Source organism: Drosophila sulfurigaster, chromosome 2R (genome assembly GCF_023558435.1).
Source record: "Drosophila sulfurigaster albostrigata strain 15112-1811.04 chromosome 2R, ASM2355843v2, whole genome shotgun sequence".
NCBI lineage: Eukaryota > Metazoa > Arthropoda > Insecta > Diptera > Drosophilidae > Drosophila > Drosophila sulfurigaster.
In genome coordinates, this window is record NC_084882.1 from 16,975,163 (window position 1) to 16,993,694 (window position 18,532).

Sequence of the window (18,532 nt, forward strand, 5' to 3'; positions counted from 1 at the left end):
TGAGTCTATAAATGTCTCGTTCTATAGTTTTTTGTGCCAAACGCGCCTTATCGACTCTTATCGACTACTGCAAGTTAAACATTTAGAAAAGTGTTATTGTCAATATATAAGATACCTAGCCACAAGCTCATAGATTGATATTTTTCATAGATAGGTCGCAAATGAATGTTTTCGCTACAGCTGAAGTGTTGTCTTATTTAGAGAGAGACTGAGAGAACTCCAAACAAACCTAAGAGTAAATTAAGAGACAAACTCCCGAGTGATGCAGATTATCAGCTGTTATCTTGGGGTTTCACCAAGAATCTTATAGTATTGGTATTTCCAATGATGTTATCGATCGCGTTAAATTAATATGAAATAAATTAACGAAATACAAATTCAAATATTCAATATTAAATCAACTGTCATTTTTATTGCACTTGGCGCGTCTTGCCAATAGAATTACATTCTCTAAGGTGACATCGCGTGGCACATAGAACTTCAGTGAGGCTTCGTATCCATTCGCTTTCAGGTGCTCCAGACGCCCAAAGTCAAGCACACGTTTGCACTGATAGCCAATTAATTCGCGTTCCTCGCGGCTCAATCTTTGCGACACCTCCGGCTGTGCTTCCTTGTGGGGATCCGCCTCAGCCTCCGCCATGGCCTTGCGACGCTCGCGACTTAATCCAGAGCCACAGACAGCCCAGCTTACCATCTTGGTGATGATGACAAACTCACGAGGCGTGAAGCCGGCGTCCAGCAGCCACGTCTTGCCCACGTAGGAGCGCCAAGAGCAGCGATGATGGCAGCACAAGGCAATCAGAATATAGTCCGTGGAGCAAGCAGCATCTTGGAGTATGCAGCGCAGTGTCAGATCTGTTGCAGCGCCACACAGATGCTTAGATAGCGCAACATTGCGCTGAGTGCGTTGCAACTCCGGCAGTTGCGACATCCGAAGATCAGCGATGTCGGCACGAATGCGTTGCACCAGCTGCTTATTGCTCAGTTTGTTGTCCTTCTTGTGGCGCAGCGACAGACGATCCACGAGCACCACCTGCGAGTTTAGCAGCTGCTGCGAATCCAAAGCTGTGGCCAGATAAAAGGCAAGTTGTCCCTTTCCAGCGCCGAATTCAATGTAGCTTGTGTTGTTAATAAGTTGTTGATGATTTTCTAGTATTCCAAGCAAGGCGGAGGTTTGAACCAGATGCTTGCGCGTCTCCTGACCATACTCATCGTGGCTAAGAGGCTCTTCAAGTGAAGCATGCTGTAGATGAATTTCGTCGATTTTGTCGGCGATATGAGTGTCAAACAGCTTCTTAACTTTCTCTATCACGCCATAGAATTCTGCATCATCGAGTTCATGTAGCTTCAGCTTCTCATAGATGTCCAGTTCTTGTTGCTTACTTACTTCCAACTCCTCGCCAGCATTAATGTTTTTCACAATATAGGGAACAGTGCTAACCTGATCTCTGGCATTGCAAATAGACAAGTGTTTGGCGAGTTTGCGCTTAAAGACTGTGTGCTTGGGATCCAGTGGGCAGGGAATGCGTTCAGCATCCGAGTTCTCCTGGCATTCCTCTGAGGGCGGCTCGTGTGCTCCACAAAATAAACTGCCCTTGTTTGGAGACATTTTGCAGTAGCGTTTCTTGCGATGCACCCAGTGAGCACAGTTTTCAGATGCAGCTGCAGCCGCAGGCGCAGCAGCTTCGACGTCTGTGGTCATCTTGGCTTTCTTGGCTGGACTGGCATCAGCCATGCACACGTGATGTTTGTTTATTTTTGTTATTTTCCTTTAACCCAAAATCTCGTGCACAAAGCGGTACGCGGTAGAGATGGGGAGATTGACACATTGATGGCACTATCGATATTGGCCATATTTGAAATTGTGCCCGAATATCATGTTATTTATATAAATTATTTATTAGCTAACTAATTATGTTCTAAAGCATCAGTATTTGCAAATTAAATTTTAACAAGAAAGTAAATTTACTTAAATCGACTGTTGAATTAAATATCGGTTTGCCGTTAATGGTCACACTGCGCAGCCTTTCTGCAACGAGTCAAAATTTGCGTTCGCGTTCGATAGTTGTCGCGATTTTAGCGATAGTTTGCAACTGGTTCAAAAAGCAGTTATTTAATTTGGTTTAAAACAAGGGATGCAGTTTAAAATGGTGTAAAAAATTACCTAAAAAGGAAATTAAATTTAATTTTTGAAAGTTTAAGAAACTAAGAAGTTAATAAAGTAAAATGTCCAGCTCAAATTGCACTGAACTAGTTCCAGAAATGCAGTTCAATAAGTGGAGCGGTTCAAGTGAACACGTTCCAAACAAACCAATACAACTCTAAGCGAAAAAAGCCGCGAGGCGCAAACGTTTTTGGCTAATAAATAAATAAATAATAAATAAAACCTTCCTATATATAAATAATACCTGTATTTATATTGAAGACTGTATACATAACGACAGCAATATGTAAGTAGTTCTTTAATAATGCTCCAATTGCAATTATTGCCCTCCATTTTCTAATGCCGCTCCATCGTATTTTAGGGCTCTTGTAAAACCTAAATCCGAATTGACACCAGAGGAATTGGCGCGCCAGGAGGAAGAGGAGTTCAACACTGGACCGCTGTCGGTGCTCACACAGTCGGTGAAAAACAACACACAAGTTTTGATTAACTGCCGCAACAACAAAAAGCTGTTGGGGCGAGTCAAAGCCTTCGACCGCCATTGCAACATGGTGCTGGAGAACGTGAAGGAGATGTGGACGGAGCTACCACGTACCGGCAAGGGAAAGAAGAAGGTGAAACCCGTCAACAAGGACCGCTTTATCTCGAAAATGTTTCTGCGCGGCGATTCCGTTATCCTGGTTCTGCGCAATCCGCTGGCGACTGCAGCCGGCAAATAGAATAGAATCCCAAATAATACATTCAAAACAAAATAAAACCAAATTGTAAGTTTTTATAATTCATGAAAATATTTAAATAGTAGCTTTAGTTCTCCTCGGCCAATTGTTGATGCAATTTTGGCACATAGTCATCATACTGCGCCTGATAGAATGTTCCAGCCACGGGATTGCCTAGCTGGTGATGCTCAGCAAAGCGGGCAACATGGAACTTGGGACGATTACGTCGGGATCTGTTGCTTACACGAGCTCCATCGAATTGCAGCTTGCCGGGTTGCTTGTAGAGCAGGAAAACGTAACGATGCAGTCCTGTGTCCTTCGGTGGACCAGAGCCAATATACTCGGCCAATGCTTCACCAGTAGACACATCATTGCCAGCAATATTGACGAGCACCCAGTGCTTGAACTCACGGAACTTGGGGTCAGCTCGACTGGGTGCATCGGGATCGGTCATGACTAGTGTATAGAAGTCAGTGGGATCGGCTGACCATTCAACAACAGGTTGGTCTTTGACCTGGGTGGGCGTCAGCTCCACACCGTTCTCAGCCACAAGTCCATTGTTGTAGGTGACCTTTGAGCCGAGAGTTGTTTATTTATTGTTTTAGTTTTAAATTTTTAATGTTGCTTTCACCTTGAGTAACTGGTTTGGTGCTACAGGAATCACATCGGGCACCACGTTGTGTGCCTTGAAGACATCCTCGACTGAATCCGACTGCACAGCAGCCCCGATGCTGACCAACAATAACAAAGGAAACCACATTGTTAAGCAATTAATTGGAGGTGAAAAGGCGATGCTGACGTAACTCGGTATAACTTGAAAGATAAACAAAGAGACCTTTTCTCTAGCGAGGTCTGTTCACAACTGAAACCAGTTTGCCATGACGCTATGCTTTATAAAAAAACACCGACTACGCTTCGTCAGCTATCGAAACTGTGGGGAAAATGCGCAACAGCAGCTGCAACTGCAACGTTTTTCCAATGCACGAGATTTTTTCATTTTTAATTGTCGACAAGAACAGCGTGAAATTGATACAAAATGTTTTAGGCCAGATTATGTTATTTGCCAGATAACTGCTTATACAATTTGGGCACGTAATCATCGTATTGCGCCTGGAAGAAGTTCCCAGCCACACAGTTGCCCAGCTTGTACTTGGCCACAAACTTGGCGGTGCTGAACTTGCCACGCTTATCCCCACTCGTCTTCGGTATGCGCGGCTCGTTGCAGGACAACTTTTGCGGCTGCTTGAACAGCAGAAACACATAGCGATGGAGGCCAGTTCCCCTGCGGTGGCCCGGAGCCCACATAGGCACTCAACACGTCGCCTTTATCGATTTGGGTGCCGGGCACGTTGACGACCAGCCAATGATGCCACTCACGAAACTTTGGTTCCTTGCGACTGGGCGCATCTGGATCCGTTAGCAATATTGTGTAGAGCGCATCTTGCTCGGCTGCCCATTCAAGTTGTGGCACATTCTTGACCTGCGTGGGTGTCAGCTCGTTGCCTCCATTCACCTCCTGGCCACCGGAGTAGGTCACCTAGCCAGGCAGACGCAGATAAAAAGCAATCCGCTAAACATTAAAGATGGGCCTACCTTGAGCAGCGACTTTGGTGCCGCATCCAAAATATCTGGCACAATCTTGTGCTTGGCAAAGAGATCAGACGGATCAGCCATGATTAGAAGCTATAAGTTGGAATTATTAAATTGCAAGGTAAAATTGTGTAAACCGATATTAAACTTTTTTAGTAAGCTTGACATTTAACTAAAGGCTAACTTAGTGTACAAAAATTGCTTACAGTGTAGCTTTGTTTTTTCTTTTTTTTGTGTGTGGCGATTAAGCCGGAATCGTTGCTTAATTTATGCATTTCTTTGGCAATCCAACGGGCCAAAAAAATCGAAAATGAAAAAACCGGCCCATTCACCTTTCGCGATTGCCCAAAATGCCAATTATTTAACACGGCCCTAAAGCTTGGTCTTGTGCAGAGCTGGCACATCTGTGCTCCAGACGCTTGTAAAGAAATTGCCGGCCAACGGATTGCCCAACTTGTAACGTTCCGCAAACTCCTTGGTGCTAAACTTGATGCGACCTTCGTCATTCTGTTGCGCCAACTTGGCCACATCGAATTTGGTGTGCTCCGGCTGTTTGTATAACAGCAGCACGTAGCGATGCAGTCCAGTGTCCTGCAGAGGCATGGCACCCACATAGGCGGCTCGCTCATCGCCCAGCTGCAGCTGATTGCCGGGTATATTGACGACCAGCCAGTGCAGATACTCCTTGAACTTGGGCACCTTGCGACTGGGCACATCGGGGTCGACCATCAGCAGTGTGTAGTACGTGTCCTTGTTGGCAGTCCATTTGACCGAGGGCACATCTCGGACTTGCATGGGCTGCAGTTCGATGCCACGATCGGCGGGAATGTTGCCATTGTAAGTGACCTAAACAGAATGGTATCCGTGAGATGAGAGGAGAGAGTTACACAATGCGTAGCTAGCTGATGAGCTGCTGCTTACGTTGAGAAACTCTTGAGGTCCAGTCTCTAAGACATCAGGTATAATATCCAAGTGACGCAGAAATCGGGATATTTCCGTTTCCGCCTGATGATCCAAGTGCGCTGCAACGCACAAGCACACGGCGAGTAAACTTATGCACTTGATCCACATTTCGATTTAAGCATCCAACTGGCAAGCGCTTGGCTCTGACAGTCTCTTAAGTAGCCCAGCTCTCCGCAGACAAGACTAAACCAGACTCGACCACAAAGAAAGAAACGAAAAACCGGCTGTCTGGGTCTAGGTCTGGTGGCCAGTTTGCATTGTTGAAACAGCTGTTGGCTGTTGCTTTTAAGCCATGGCTTGAAAAGTTTTGCGTTGATTAGAAGACTGCTGCTGTTACCCTTTCACTCGCTGCAGCATTGCATCATTAAGCCCTCATTTATTACTATTATTTTTTAATTTCAATTAGCATACCGTAAAAAAGTACTTTTCGTGTGTCAGCTCAATTTGTACGTCGGAACTTTGCGTGACTTAGGGGCGGACATCGGGCACTTAGTAGCTCGTTTAGGTACAAAAAAACAACAAAGTAAAATAAAAAATTGTGTAGGAAATTATCGCTTTGTTGGCAACATGCAAATCAAAAGCACGCCCACTCAACTTAATTTATTAATACTTACTGCGATTTGTAATGTGCTGAGTCGCTCGATAATATCAATGATAAGATGTACAAAACAAAATTAGTTAAAGTATTAATTAGTTAAGGGTTAAGTTGTGGAAAGTTTAAAGTAAAGATTATTAAAGAATCTTTCAAAGCAACTTTTGCTAGAAAGTTTTGTTTTGAATAATTAATGAAGATAATTTAGGCAACAACGGTTAGTAAAATACTTTATATATAATTAGTGGAATATAAAACCTGTTGTAATTAGTAGAGTATTTAGTCAAGTGCTTGACACTTTGCATTCTTTTTAGCTTTTGACCGTGATTATGTCAAGTGTAACAGCACTATTATTAAATGGACTGGAGAACGTTCAGCACGAGTAGCAATGAAAACACTATTATTAATTTCAATTTAATTTAAATTTTTTGTGCAATTTTTAATAAATTAAATAAATAAATTCAATTAAATAGCTTTTGTTTTGTTTTTGGTCGATTTCTGTAGAAAAAAAGGCGTTAGCTGGAGAAATGCGAATAGATTGAAGGCTAAGGCAGAAAAGTCGTTAGAGAATAGCTCAGAGTGGAAAGAGAAGGAAGAATGGCTAAAAGTCGCGCAGCTTAAACTTAACAACTAAATATATGGCCTAGGCATGTTCCGGTTCCATTTTGGTCTGCTTACTTCGAGTGTCGACTGGCGACACTCAGTTCCTTGGTATTTACATACGTTAACAACGGCATTTTGAAAGTTGTCCCGACTTAAGACGAGGAGCTGTAGCTGGACGAGCTGCTCGACGAGGGGGACGAGGAGGTGTAAGAGGATGAGCTGCTTGGGTGGTATGAGCTATAGGCCAAGTTCTGTGAGTCCCAACGGGCATATGGGCCACCGCTCATTGGCTCCCAGCTGCTGGGATCGTACGACGAGGCCGTGGTGCTGGGCACACCGTATTCGGCAGCTGGCATGGGAGCTGGCATTGGGACCATGTTCATCTTCATGCCACCCAACTTCTGGATGAGGTTGTAGATGAGGAAGCCGAGCACCAGCTTAATGGCAATCTTGGACAAGATCAGAGCCTTGGTGGCCTTCAGACTGACGAGAGCGAGCAGAATGGGCATGACAACCTTCAGCTTGAGCTTCATGAGCAGCAGCAGAGGCAGGAAGAGTTTGTCCTTGTTCTTCTTCTCAGCACGGCCTGCAAATAAATGATTTTATTGATGTGCTAAAAATTTGCCATAATATTTTTGTGACTAGCGAACACACCTTCCTCTTTGGGCAGCTCCAAGTCGAAACCGCGATCAGAGCGATAGGTCATCACGGAGCTGGCAAAGAATGTCTCAGGCAGCTGGACGCGCACCTCGTTGGTGCGGAGAATACGAGCGAGACGATCGACGATGACCTTGTCGATGACATCATCATCGAAGGCACGACCGCTGACCTCCTCCTCGACATTGGCAACGGTGTCCAGATAGGTCAACACTTTCTCCTTGAGGCAATGCATGGCATTGGCATGGAAGCACTTATCCACAATGGTTGAGATAAGCTCATCGGAGCTGTGAATGCGGGGCGTGACCGCATTATCGATGGCAGCTCCCTGAACAGCCGACGACGCTGACAGCAGCAGCAAACAACCGAACGCGATTAAGGACGTGAAACGGAATGCCATTTTGATGTTTATATTGATATTGATACTGCTATTGATTTGTGATCTATCCACTTGATTGATGACACTACTCAGAGCGCGTAGTGTTGTTCACTGCGATGTCGATGCGACGACAATGTTGTTCAATTGTGCGAGTACCGACGATTTTATACTGCCGCTCCTCGCAAGACTCCCAAGAGACACCACGCGGCACTGACCAATGCATTCCAAGTTTTGGAGCGCACACACATTTTTGTTGTTGCTTTTGTTTTTGTATTTGGTTTTGGACAGCTACGAATTGAGTGACGAAAAGAGTGTCCAAAGTTTTTCACCAACAAAATAAAAACGAACTCTTGCGTCGGTGTTTTGATATCTGGGTTGCTCGGGCTCCCTAACTTTTGTCGCTTGTCGCTGCTTAAGCTTTCTCGCTTTCCATATCGGCGGCACCCCCGTCCCTGGATTTTTGCTGCGAGCTGCGAGTTGCGAGTTGCATTATCGACACTTCGACGTCCGAATGAAAATAACTTTAACTTTTGTTTCCAATTAGTATGCAGCCCCTCATCTCTTACGCGAACACAAGAAAGCAAACCAAGACTGCCCTCAGCACACACCAAGACGACAGAGACTCAGGTCCAGGGCACGTACATTTTTCAACGTATTGTGTCAAATTTCGATACAAGAAATCAGTACGGAACTTGTCTACGCTTTGGTATTGGCCATTGCTTTTGGATTAGGCCATTTGTTTTGTCTACTCGTATGCGGAACTCTTAGGTTCAATTCCACTCACTGGACTCACTTAATATTATTTGCCTTGTTTCATTTGGATTACGAAACAGATTTTTGCTGTTATTTTGTGACATATATTTTGTTCGACACGATTTTGCTAATGTTATGCCAGGCCTGAAGTTTGCCGACTTCCTAAGTAGGTCACCTAATGAGAGAATTCAATTATATAAATATGTTAGCTGCGCACTATAAATATTACAAATGAGAACAATAACGAAAAGCGAAAGTTATATTTTAAAGTAAATTATAAAGCCTTCTCTAAAGATCGAGCAAGGGTAGTTGAAAAGAACATCAATTTATTAAAGTTGCAGTAATTATTACACATTAAAAGGGCATCTCTTCCATTTCTGAATTTCATTTACTGAAAGCTACGTATGCCTTCATTAATAATAAATAACCGCAGAGTTAATGTACTACATATCATCCACTTTGAAGACCGAAAGCCGTTGAGCTATAAATCAGCATGCTGAAACCATACTACCAGCAACATTTTTTGCCTTTACAAATATTTTTGTGTCTGCCTGGTTATAAAAAGGATTTCTCTGAAATTCAAGCTTCACCAAATAATGATTTTAACGTAGTCCTCGACGCCAGAGCTACCTTTTAAAAGAAAATTTTAATTTTTGCAATACTACACTTCATTTAAGAAATTAATTAAAGAAAATATATTTCTTAAAATTAAGTATATACAATTCTTTTTAAAATATACTTTCATTTTAAATCATTAAAATCATTAGTTAATATGTTCAGTAGATAAGCTCAATTAAATTCTTATATATTCAAACATCATGGAATGTAATTATTTTATTTGACTCTATATAATAAATATGAAAATGTAATTGACATCTACATTCAAATGTTGTAGAATGTTTTATTAGTCTCCGTAATATGCTTTCATAGATACTAATTAAATTAAAATTTATAAGATGCAAACCATTTCATTTTAATATTGTTTATTTTTAACAACAATTAAACATTTTAAAGAAAGATGTTCCTAATTCTACACTTTAATAAATTTTAAATGTGACATGAAAATCCTTTAAATTCATTAGGTGCAATCGTAGTTATATTAATGGACTAATTGTCATCCGATGACACGTGTCAATCCTTTTTCATGTTGCCGAAACGGATAAAGTGATTTTCATACAAATGGTTGCCAAATGCATAATTGTTAACAAGTCCGAATAGATTACCTAACTGATATGGATACAGCTACTGTGAATAATGCAACAGGTGTCGTCGGCGTAGTCGTTGTTGGCGTCACACGATCTGTTATCACCCAATAAAAGAAATTTTCAACGTCTTCATGTTTATTTCACAAGCGCCACACTTTGCTCCAATCGTGCCAAAATAAAAATGTCGAATATAAAAACCCGCCATGTAACAACACACAAACGAGAAAAATAAAAATAAGTAAAACGAAACCGACAACATATGTTGTATGTACATACTATATAATAAATTTTCAGATGCTTTTGTATGTGTATGTGTGTGTGTGTCTGCGTGTCTTTGCATCGTCCTCCTGAATGCCAAATTGTTATGAAAGCGAGTCAGTCATCCACGAGTTTGATACGCCTGCCCCCACTCTCTAGGAGACATTGCTGTTTCCGCACGTGGAGAAGAAGGAATATGTATGTCTTATTGGCCAGTGGAATGCGTTTGCAGCAAATATTTAAGTAAGTATTTACTTACTGAGGGACTGACCATCTGCGTTGTTGGCCATGGTCTAAAGACACAGTTTGATTGCCTTTTAAATGAAATTCAGATGCGGTCAGATGCGTCTCAGAATTTAAGGTATTCGAGCACATTTAAAGTTTGTGTATGGAGGGATCTAGGGATTTGCTATTTAAACTGTGTGCTTGGCCATTTTGCTTAAGGTTCAGTGCATGTCGCTGGCAAGCAGAGTAGATAAACTCCTCATTTCGTAGTTCACGCCCTCGATAAGAATGCTTAAAGACTTTCACTCTCCGGCTGGGCTGTGACAACCGCGTGGGTATCGTATCGTTGAAACTTTCGCGCAAGTGAAAACCAGAAGCTTCAAAATTAAAATTGTACACAGTTCATCATTTTAATCGAGTGGCCAAAGCGTGGGGCCCAGACTCGGTTGTTTCGCATTTGACTGGAATAATTAATTAGATTGCCAGCTAAAGAATTTGAGGCGCTTAAATTTTGGCTAATTAGGACGGCCAAGTGATGGCTTATAAATATTTTAGGCCCTAGTGAAAATGTTCTCTCTTCCCCACCATTAAGTAAGTCTATCCAATGGCATCCAATTGCCGTACAGTGTTGTTGCTGTTGTGCTGCTGGCTGCCATGTTTTTTTTTTCATAAGGCAAAGTTAATTATACGACGCGTATGCCAGGAAATCGACTCACGTAAAGTCAGGTGTGCAGAGCGACGTTGTCTAAGTATATGAGTAGTATTAATGAATTCTGGTGAATAACATTAATTAATTGACTTAATTATTATTTAAAAGGCTTTCATTATGCAAATTGATTTGTGTATTCTTTGCATTTCATTTTATTTGATTTTGTTTTCTATGCATTGTGTTTTTTTTTGTTTTCTTTTTCAATAAATAATAAATAATAAGTTATTATAAATAGGGTCTAAAAGAATGCAGGACAGCCTCGCTCTCATTTTCATTTTTGTTGTTTTGTTTGTCAATTGTTGTCCGCCATTTGGGATGCTCCATTAAAAAAGGTGCACAAAGTCACAAAAATCTTTTAACAATTAACAAATCATTTTGTGCTTTGCTCTCGAATGTTGTTTTTGTTAGGACATTTAGGCGTAGGCCTGATAGGCCAAGTTCTGGGCCGATTGCTGGGGTTGCTCCACAACGGGCACAACGGGAACAGCGCCGAAGCTGCGACCGTCCCATGGTCCATGGGCGGTGATGTGTGCGGTGTGATGATGATCATGGGCAATCTGTGGGCAGGGAAAGAAAAAGTTGAAGAGGATTAAATTGTGAATGTTATTTTTCTGTGGAATATTATATAATTGAATGGCAGCGGTTGGTGGTGGTTGTTGTTGGCGGGGAGGTGAGTGTTGTTGGGAGAGTATTTGTTTGTTGGACGCAGGGTTTTAACTCGACTTACCCAGCGACCGACCTCTGGGACTGAATACATACGTGTGTTTGTAATTAAAAGGAATTGATTTGATTTTGTTTCTATTTTTACCCGTCGCCCTCATTTCAACTCATTCAACTCATGCAACTCACTAACGCCCTCCTATCTATTACCACATCCCGCGAATGCCTAAAAACAATAGAAAGATGCGTTTTAATAATCAAATTGTGCTTACCTTTTTGCACAATTGGAAAATGGCCAAACCAACCGAGACAATGAAGGAGAAGAAGCCCAAAGCGAGAGCATTGAATGCCTTAATCTTCAGAATACCGATGGCCATGGGGATGACGGTGATCGATTTCAGCAGAATGAGCACCAGAATGGGCATGGCCAACTTGCGGAGACGGTTCTTCTTTCCTGTTTTTGTTATGAGGTGCAAATGTTGAGTTAAATATGTGTGTGTGATAGAAGTGACTTGCAAGAAACCCACCCTTCTTGAAGATGTTGCCCTTCTTACCCCTGGCTTCGGTCTCGGCACCATCGTCATTGTTCAATTGCAGATTCAAGCTCATCTCGTCGTTGGCCAGATTGCGTGCCGAGACGGTGATCTTGGCATCGGCCACGGGCAAGTTAACGCTAACATCGTGTCCCTTCATGTAGTTCTCGATGGCATCGAGGAAACCATCAGCGCTGTTGGCGCGTGCCTCGCTAACGGGAGCAACCTGCTGGCCATTTGAGTGCACCTCCAAGTTGGAAAGCTATGAAAGAGCAGTTAGTAAGATCAACTATTTAGAATAGCTTTGCTATTGGCTCTTACCGTGTAGCTATCTTTGCTCAGCACATTGTCCACAAAGCGCATGGCACGCTCTTTGATGCACGCCATCGAATCTTGGCCGCTGGCGCACTTGTTCTGCTCCTCGGCAATCAAGCGTTGAAGCTGCTGTTGCTGCTGAGGCGTTGAGGCGCCATGTGCCAATGCAAGGGCTGCAACACCCACAACAACCAGAAGGAGCAGTTTGGCCATTTTTGTTTTGTGTCTTGTGTTTTTACTTTGGACTGGACTGCACACAACTCGCCTCAATGCTGGCACAATTGAGTTTAATAATTGTTTTTCTATTGTTCACGATTTTTATACTTCTCAATGTTTTAGCGTCTGCAGCAGTCGCGAGTGCGTCGCGAGTGCCGCGAATGCCGCTCGGCTTACATGCCGGGCCTCGGTTCGGGTGTTGTACGCGACGCAAAAGAAATGCCAAAAGAAAATAAAGTAAAAAAATGGCGGAAGAAGACATAAATGAAGCAGACAACGAAAAAATAAAGAGGCAGCTCAGCATTGGCAGTGAATGCATTGTTGTTGCTTATTGACTGGCTTTTGTAGCTCTTGCTGTTGGCTGTTGGCATACGGCGCTTAGCGGCATTTGGCGTAGCGCGTGTGCGTGCCTAGTTACCACGTGTCGTATACTTAATGCGGTTTTATTTCAAACGCGTGCCGGCTTCGTCTGGCCATCCGAGTTGATTTGCCGTAATGTGTTTGTGTGTGTTGCGTTTCATTAGGGAACTTATTTAGCTCTCAAATGCATTTCCCTTCTACAATTTCAAAAGCCCCAAGCTACTTATATATGTATACGTATTCCCATTTGAATGCCCTCTAATGACATCTAAGTCAATGTTTTACCTCGAAAACATAAGCATTTGAGTACCTGTATAAGAAAATGATGTGCAAATGCAAAGAGAGAGAGTACAAGACATTTAAATTAGCGTTCCTTGTAAGCTGCTTTTAGGTTGCAGGCAACCCAAAATATAGGCAACACTTTAACAGCTCATAATCCGTTCAATGATTTCTGCCAACTAGTCATTAAGCAATCGCAACGCAAAATTTTATACAACCATCACACGTCAAGTTGCACAAGCAATTAGTAAAGAAAACTGCAAAATCATAATTAATATTGATATCAATAAATAAGAAGAAAATAAATCGAAATTGCACAGCTGCCAAATTGAGCAACATTCGCGACGCCATTGTCATGCAAATGGTATAGAAAGTGTTTTTTCCTTCTGCACCGAAAGCGAAAGTGAAACGGAAGCTTCCCTTTGGCCACCATCGCCAACCACCGCCTCCAACCTTGTCTCTGCTCGATGTGGCGAAAAACATGAGCTGAATTTCGAAATATCCGCCATGCAACATGTGAATTATGAATTTCGTATATTGATTACGCTTTTGGCTTGCCTCGAAAATTCAATTGATATCAGAGTGGTTATTTTTTGTTAACACTTTTTTTTGAGACGAATAAAAGCAAAGTTTCTCCACACACATTGGCGCTTCATTTGCGATTCCGGGCGCATTTGATGGGTTTGTTGAAGCCCCCAACCGCATTTGCCACACCAGCTTTGCCAATGAAATTGGAAAAGTTTTGTATTTTTTTTTTTTAACATTTTAAAATTGTTGCGTAGAAACGCCAACGGTATCGACATCGACATCGGCATCGATATCGCATCATGCCAAGTGCATGCCGTTAAATATCAATGAAGTGCTGGCCATGTTGCCTGCTGTCATTGTTGTCACTGTGCAGTTTTATTATTGGCGCCAGCGCCATTTTGCATTGTTGCACGTGGCAGTTGTCAGCGGTGGAAACTTTCCCAATTGGCCGAACGGGGTGGCTACAAAGTTGCCATGGACATTGATATTGAAAAAGCGCAAGAGACACCGCGAAAAAGGTTTTCAGCACCGGACCAAATAAAAAACAATCAAATTGATTTCATGCCACTTTCACAGTGCAGAAGTGTTGTGGTTTGTGAGTTTTCGGGTTGATTTTTGGGAGACTTCTCTTTTGTGGTCTTTTATAAATTAATTGAGATTAATTAAAGAACTCTTTAATTTAATAAAATGTTCGAAATTTATTTCAGCTTTTGCTCTGGAGTTTTTTATGCTACCATCAAAGTACGTAAACAAACAAAACCTGCATAAAATCAGCTGTCTGTTTGGGGTGCGTGGAGCCCAAGCTTGCTGTAATTTACAGTTTGCAACTCAGAGCTTCTTATGGCCAACTTAACACAGAGGTCCTTAAGAGAGCGTGAGGTCAAGGCTAATCAGTGCATTAGCAAGTTGCCAAAGAACCCTAATTAGGAGCTTGTTACATTTGCAAATGACTTCTGCCTTTTTCCGTTCCACCATTTCTCAGACCCAAAACTTTGCTCGCAATACCTTCAATTAGCCAAATGACTTTAGCATACTTTTATTGCATAAATATTTACAGAAACGACACAAAAGTCGAGATGGTCTTCAATACACATATTGCCATTTTTCTTTTTTTTTAATTTGTGGTATACTTTCATTTTTCTTATGCTTTCACGTTTTTTTTTGAGTTTTTTGTTTTGTACAATTCTCATAAATAAATAAATAAATAATAAATACATAAAACAAACACGCACTGCACGCGTACCAACTACTTATAAAATAGAACAAAATAAATAAAGTCGCAGCATGTTCATCAATTTTGCAATTTTGATTAGGGATCTTTCAGGGTCCGTTGACTTAACGTCTCTTCTGACCCGCATAAGCGATGTCCTGAGCGTCTTGTGGCTCCTGAGAGGAACGAGCCCAGGCATGAGGATCCCAAGCTGGCGCTGGGTTTTCCAAGTGCTCGATATGCTCCACGGGCAGATCGACATGATGGTCCAAATGATGCTCCAGATGGTGGTCAATGTGATGTGGCACAATGTGTTCAATGTGATGGGGCACAACATGTTCGATGTGATGTGGCACCACATGATCGACATGATGGGGATAGTGCACCACTTCGTAGTTGACAATCTTGGGCTTGGCAATCTTGAAGATGACCAGAGCACCGGAGAGCACCAGCGAGAGCAGACCCAAAGTCATTGCCTTCCAGGTCTTGAGAGCGATCAAACCAAGAGCCAATGGCATCAGGACGGTGGTCTTCAACTTCAGACCGAGCAGGAAAGGCAGCACAGCCTTGCGGATCATGCCACGAGCTAAAGTTAAGGTAAACAGATTAATATTTGTAATCAAATGATACACTCTTATTCATTACTCACCTTCGTTTGCTGGGGCAAGTGGCACAATGCCGCCCTGAGTGAGGGGATTCTCCATAAGGAAATCGGGCACCAATGAGCGCGCCTCGGAGCTACGGAAGTATTCAGGTGCCTGAATCCTCAGAGCATGGCTGCCTAAGTAGTTATCAATGTTGTCGAACATCTGCTGCTCGGCATTGAGGGAACGAGAAGCGCCCGTCTCCGAGGTGCGCACAATGGACAAACGTTCTGTGAGCTTCACTTCGGGCTGCTGCATGGCGGCGTTGAACCATTGCAGCGCCTTGGGACGCACACACGAGATGCTCAGATCCTTGAGGCAGCCATTGTACAAGTCCAAGGCCAGCTGTGTGGCCGACTGAGTGGCCACCTGGGATTGGGTGGGTGCGCCATGAGCGGCGACCAGCGTCGTCAAAGCGACGGTTAACCAGAAGTAGCACTGCATCCTTGCACTTTCTCCTGAGTGAGGTGTTTGGCGATTGTCGATTTATTTAAATCCCAGTTGCTGGTGCACGGTGCGCAAGCGTTGGCGACTCAATGGGTTATGCAAATGTCGGCCGGGCAACGCTTGGTTTTTATACGTCAGTACTTTGTTAATTGAATTGCGTATGCGGCGAACGCGCGTCTCATTGCTCGTTTCGCTTTGGCTCCCAGATTTAGCGGCAATTGCGCTTTGCGCTTTTTACGTCAAAGTCATGGAAAGCGCAAGTTGCTCGCAAGTTTCACCTGTGTCTGACACTGGCCTCGTCGATTGGGTTCTACGGATTCCTAATTGGGTCTATGGGTTCATCTGTGGGCTTTATGGGCACGACTCCGCCTATGGATGGTTGTGTCGGTCTGTTCCGTGGCTTAATCATGCGCTTCTGGGCGCATTATACTCACAATATATCATGCCGCACATAATTGAAAGTTATTTTATGGCTTCTACGGTTCGATGGTGTCGTAAAACGAACGGAGCTGAGCTACCAATCGATGTGCGTGCCTTGCAACTCAATTAGAATACTATACGAGTGGACAACTTGATTGTAGCCGTATCTTTAACGCTGACACGATGCATTACCAGATGGCTGGCCACTTGTTGTAAAGCCAATCAAATGCACATTGTAGGCGTACCACATAAAAACATTTTGATGGGAATACTACAGCTTAATAAAGAGTTCGCTTGCCCTTTGAAAAGGGTTGCCACATTTTTAGAGATTACTTATATACTTTTAAAATGTGCAAAAAAAGACAGATTGATATTTAATATTTAAATCCGGCATTAAACTCTCATTTGAAGCGTAACGAAAACATATTTTGGGGAAGCCGTATAAAACTCTTTTATTTTCATTCACATTTTCCATAATTCCTTCCCTTAACTATCAGTCAGGAATCTGATGTTGTGTAATCAATTCATCATACGCCCACACTGCATATTTACATATTAAATTAATGCTCAGCATTTATTTCCAAAAACTTGCCAAGTGTCTACAGCAAAACGCTCTCTCTCTCTCTCTATTCGTATCGCAAGCACTCGAAGCATCAATTTTCCAACTAATGAAATTGCTATGAAAATCTATCTATTGCTTATACAGAAATTCTTATCTAATTCTAATTTTACACACAGTCTCAAGCACCGCTTCTGCTTTGAGTGTTTATAGGGTATGGAAATGTCGCCTCTAGCTCACGTTGTTGTTACTGTCGTTGTTGCTCATTGACGATTTCTTTAATTCTTCATAAATTTGATATATGTTTGATTCGTCTAACGGAAATATAATGGTAGGGCCAGAGGGTAAGCCAAGCCCACAGCACACAACAAACAGCCCACAGAGGAATGCGACAAATGTTTTAGGCTGAGGGCGGGGTTTTGTGTATGAGCTGGAATGAATCCAAATACTTTTACTTCTGTGGCATTTAATGAGCCGCCAATTTGGCAATTGGTGTTTTGATGTCATTGCAGAGTCGCCTAAAATATGCTGCTACTGCTGTTGTGGTTGTTGTCCCTTTGTTTCCGCCTTCGTTGATGATTATTTCTTTTTTGTTTTCCATATGAATTTTCATAGAGACCCCCAGCAAATGTGGACTAAAGTGAAAGCACTGCCATCTGCGTGTTAATTGCGCTCAGAATTTATATATTTGCCCCCCGCCGCCCACACATTCCAACTTGGTTGCCTTTTTAAAAAACATCAAAGCCTGCGCAGCGGAATGTCAATAGGTTTGCTAATAAATACTTATATTTATGCAAATGAATTCCTGTTCGTCGTTCGACAATTGGCAACACGCTGTTCTTGCTGCCCTTGAAGTTTTGATTTATGCAAAGGCAGTTATTCGTATTACGCATACGCTGCGTATGAGTGATTTCACAGCATGTTTAATTTCATAAAAAGACAAAAATAAATACAATTACCCAACCTCGTCGATAGCCTCATAAATCCCAAAAATAACGCAAGTGTTACATGTGTTACATGTATTTTATTGGAAATAATCGAATTTTAATCAATTCAAATTGAATATGCGCATAGAAAGCGGATTGTTGAGTGCTCACAGCTTTATAAATTCTTTAGTTGTAACGGCGTTTCGTAAAATAAAAATAACCCAATTGTTTATTGTGAATTTATATTTATTTTTGTGCGGGCTACAAAATGTAATCAACAATTTTTCTATAGACTAATTAATTGAATATTAAGCCATGACTGACAGTCTGCCAATTAATAAAAATCCTGATTTCATTATTTTGTTGATGTGCATTTGGTTGTGCATTTGATGCTTTCATTTGCAGATTGCAAATGGTTAAATATATATGTATGTAAATGTGTAATCTGTGTACATTGCCAATAAATAAATGTTCAGAGTGTGAGAGTTGCAACAAAATCAGAATTAATATTAATTGGGCTATTGTGTGGCCCTCGGATTACTTTAAACTCGACGCTTAAATCTACAAAAAACACATTAATCGTATAATTCGTTAAATGGTAAAAATAAATAAATAAATAAA

At 42.1% G+C, this 18,532-nt stretch overlaps 8 protein-coding genes across 10 annotated transcripts; 1 reads left to right on the forward strand and 7 right to left on the reverse strand.

The window, feature by feature from the left end:
* Positions 1–377: 377 nt before the first annotated feature.
* LOC133839521 (tRNA:m(4)X modification enzyme TRM13 homolog) lies at positions 378–1,847 on the reverse strand. Its single transcript, XM_062271119.1, has one exon. The coding sequence runs from the start codon at positions 1,733–1,735 to the stop codon at positions 398–400; it is 1,338 nt and encodes a 445-aa protein (XP_062127103.1). The 5' UTR covers positions 1,736–1,847; the 3' UTR covers positions 378–397.
* Positions 1,848–2,288: 441 nt separating this feature from the next.
* LOC133839528 (probable small nuclear ribonucleoprotein Sm D2) lies at positions 2,289–2,952 on the forward strand. Its single transcript, XM_062271127.1, has 2 exons — positions 2,289–2,450; positions 2,526–2,952. Coding segments are annotated over exons 1-2 (360 nt in total). The 5' UTR covers positions 2,289–2,448; the 3' UTR covers positions 2,884–2,952.
* LOC133839526 (protein D2) lies at positions 2,367–3,774 on the reverse strand. The gene is made up of 2 exons (XM_062271125.1): positions 3,512–3,774; positions 2,367–3,451 (listed from the first exon to the last, which is right to left on the reverse strand). Exons 1-2 carry the CDS (start codon positions 3,638–3,640, stop codon positions 2,969–2,971), a joined length of 612 nt encoding a protein of 203 aa, XP_062127109.1. The 5' UTR covers positions 3,641–3,774; the 3' UTR covers positions 2,367–2,968.
* Positions 3,775–3,794: 20 nt separating this feature from the next.
* LOC133839527 (protein D2) lies at positions 3,795–4,613 on the reverse strand. The gene is given in 3 exon segments (XM_062271126.1): positions 3,795–4,161; positions 4,163–4,417; positions 4,474–4,613. Coding segments are annotated over 3 exon segments (561 nt in total). The 5' UTR covers positions 4,555–4,613; the 3' UTR covers positions 3,795–3,936.
* On the reverse strand, positions 4,583–5,567 carry LOC133839524 (protein D2). Its single transcript, XM_062271122.1, has 2 exons — positions 5,392–5,567; positions 4,583–5,316 (listed from the first exon to the last, which is right to left on the reverse strand). The coding sequence occupies exons 1-2, from the start codon at positions 5,539–5,541 to the stop codon at positions 4,843–4,845; spliced, it is 624 nt and encodes a 207-aa protein (XP_062127106.1). The 5' UTR covers positions 5,542–5,567; the 3' UTR covers positions 4,583–4,842.
* An 886-nt stretch (positions 5,568–6,453) lies between these two features.
* On the reverse strand, positions 6,454–7,813 carry LOC133839522 (uncharacterized). Its single transcript, XM_062271120.1, has 2 exons — positions 7,283–7,813; positions 6,454–7,214 (listed from the first exon to the last, which is right to left on the reverse strand). The coding sequence occupies exons 1-2, from the start codon at positions 7,683–7,685 to the stop codon at positions 6,781–6,783; spliced, it is 837 nt and encodes a 278-aa protein (XP_062127104.1). The 5' UTR covers positions 7,686–7,813; the 3' UTR covers positions 6,454–6,780.
* Positions 7,814–10,952: 3,139 nt separating this feature from the next.
* Positions 10,953–13,113, reverse strand: LOC133837229 (uncharacterized). Of its 3 annotated transcripts, XR_009893784.1 has the most exons (5): positions 12,329–13,113; positions 12,002–12,269; positions 11,780–11,928; positions 11,542–11,700; positions 11,233–11,371 (listed from the first exon to the last, which is right to left on the reverse strand). XR_009893784.1 is itself a non-coding variant. In XM_062267906.1 (4 exons), the coding sequence occupies exons 1-4, from the start codon at positions 12,533–12,535 to the stop codon at positions 11,228–11,230; spliced, it is 774 nt and encodes a 257-aa protein (XP_062123890.1). In that variant the 5' UTR covers positions 12,536–13,107; the 3' UTR covers positions 10,953–11,227. The 3 variants fall into 3 exon arrangements, 2 of the variants coding, with proteins under 2 accessions (XP_062123890.1, XP_062123889.1); XM_062267906.1 differs by lacking the exon at positions 11,542–11,700 and having other exon boundaries at positions 10,953–11,371; positions 11,747–11,928; positions 12,029–12,269; positions 12,329–13,107; XM_062267905.1 differs by lacking the exon at positions 11,542–11,700 and having other exon boundaries at positions 10,953–11,371; positions 11,747–11,928; positions 12,329–13,106.
* A 1,604-nt stretch (positions 13,114–14,717) lies between these two features.
* Positions 14,718–16,141, reverse strand: LOC133837752 (uncharacterized). Its single transcript, XM_062268611.1, has 2 exons — positions 15,565–16,141; positions 14,718–15,501 (listed from the first exon to the last, which is right to left on the reverse strand). Exons 1-2 carry the CDS (start codon positions 16,001–16,003, stop codon positions 15,041–15,043), a joined length of 900 nt encoding a protein of 299 aa, XP_062124595.1. The 5' UTR covers positions 16,004–16,141; the 3' UTR covers positions 14,718–15,040.
* Positions 16,142–18,532: the final 2,391 nt, after the last annotated feature.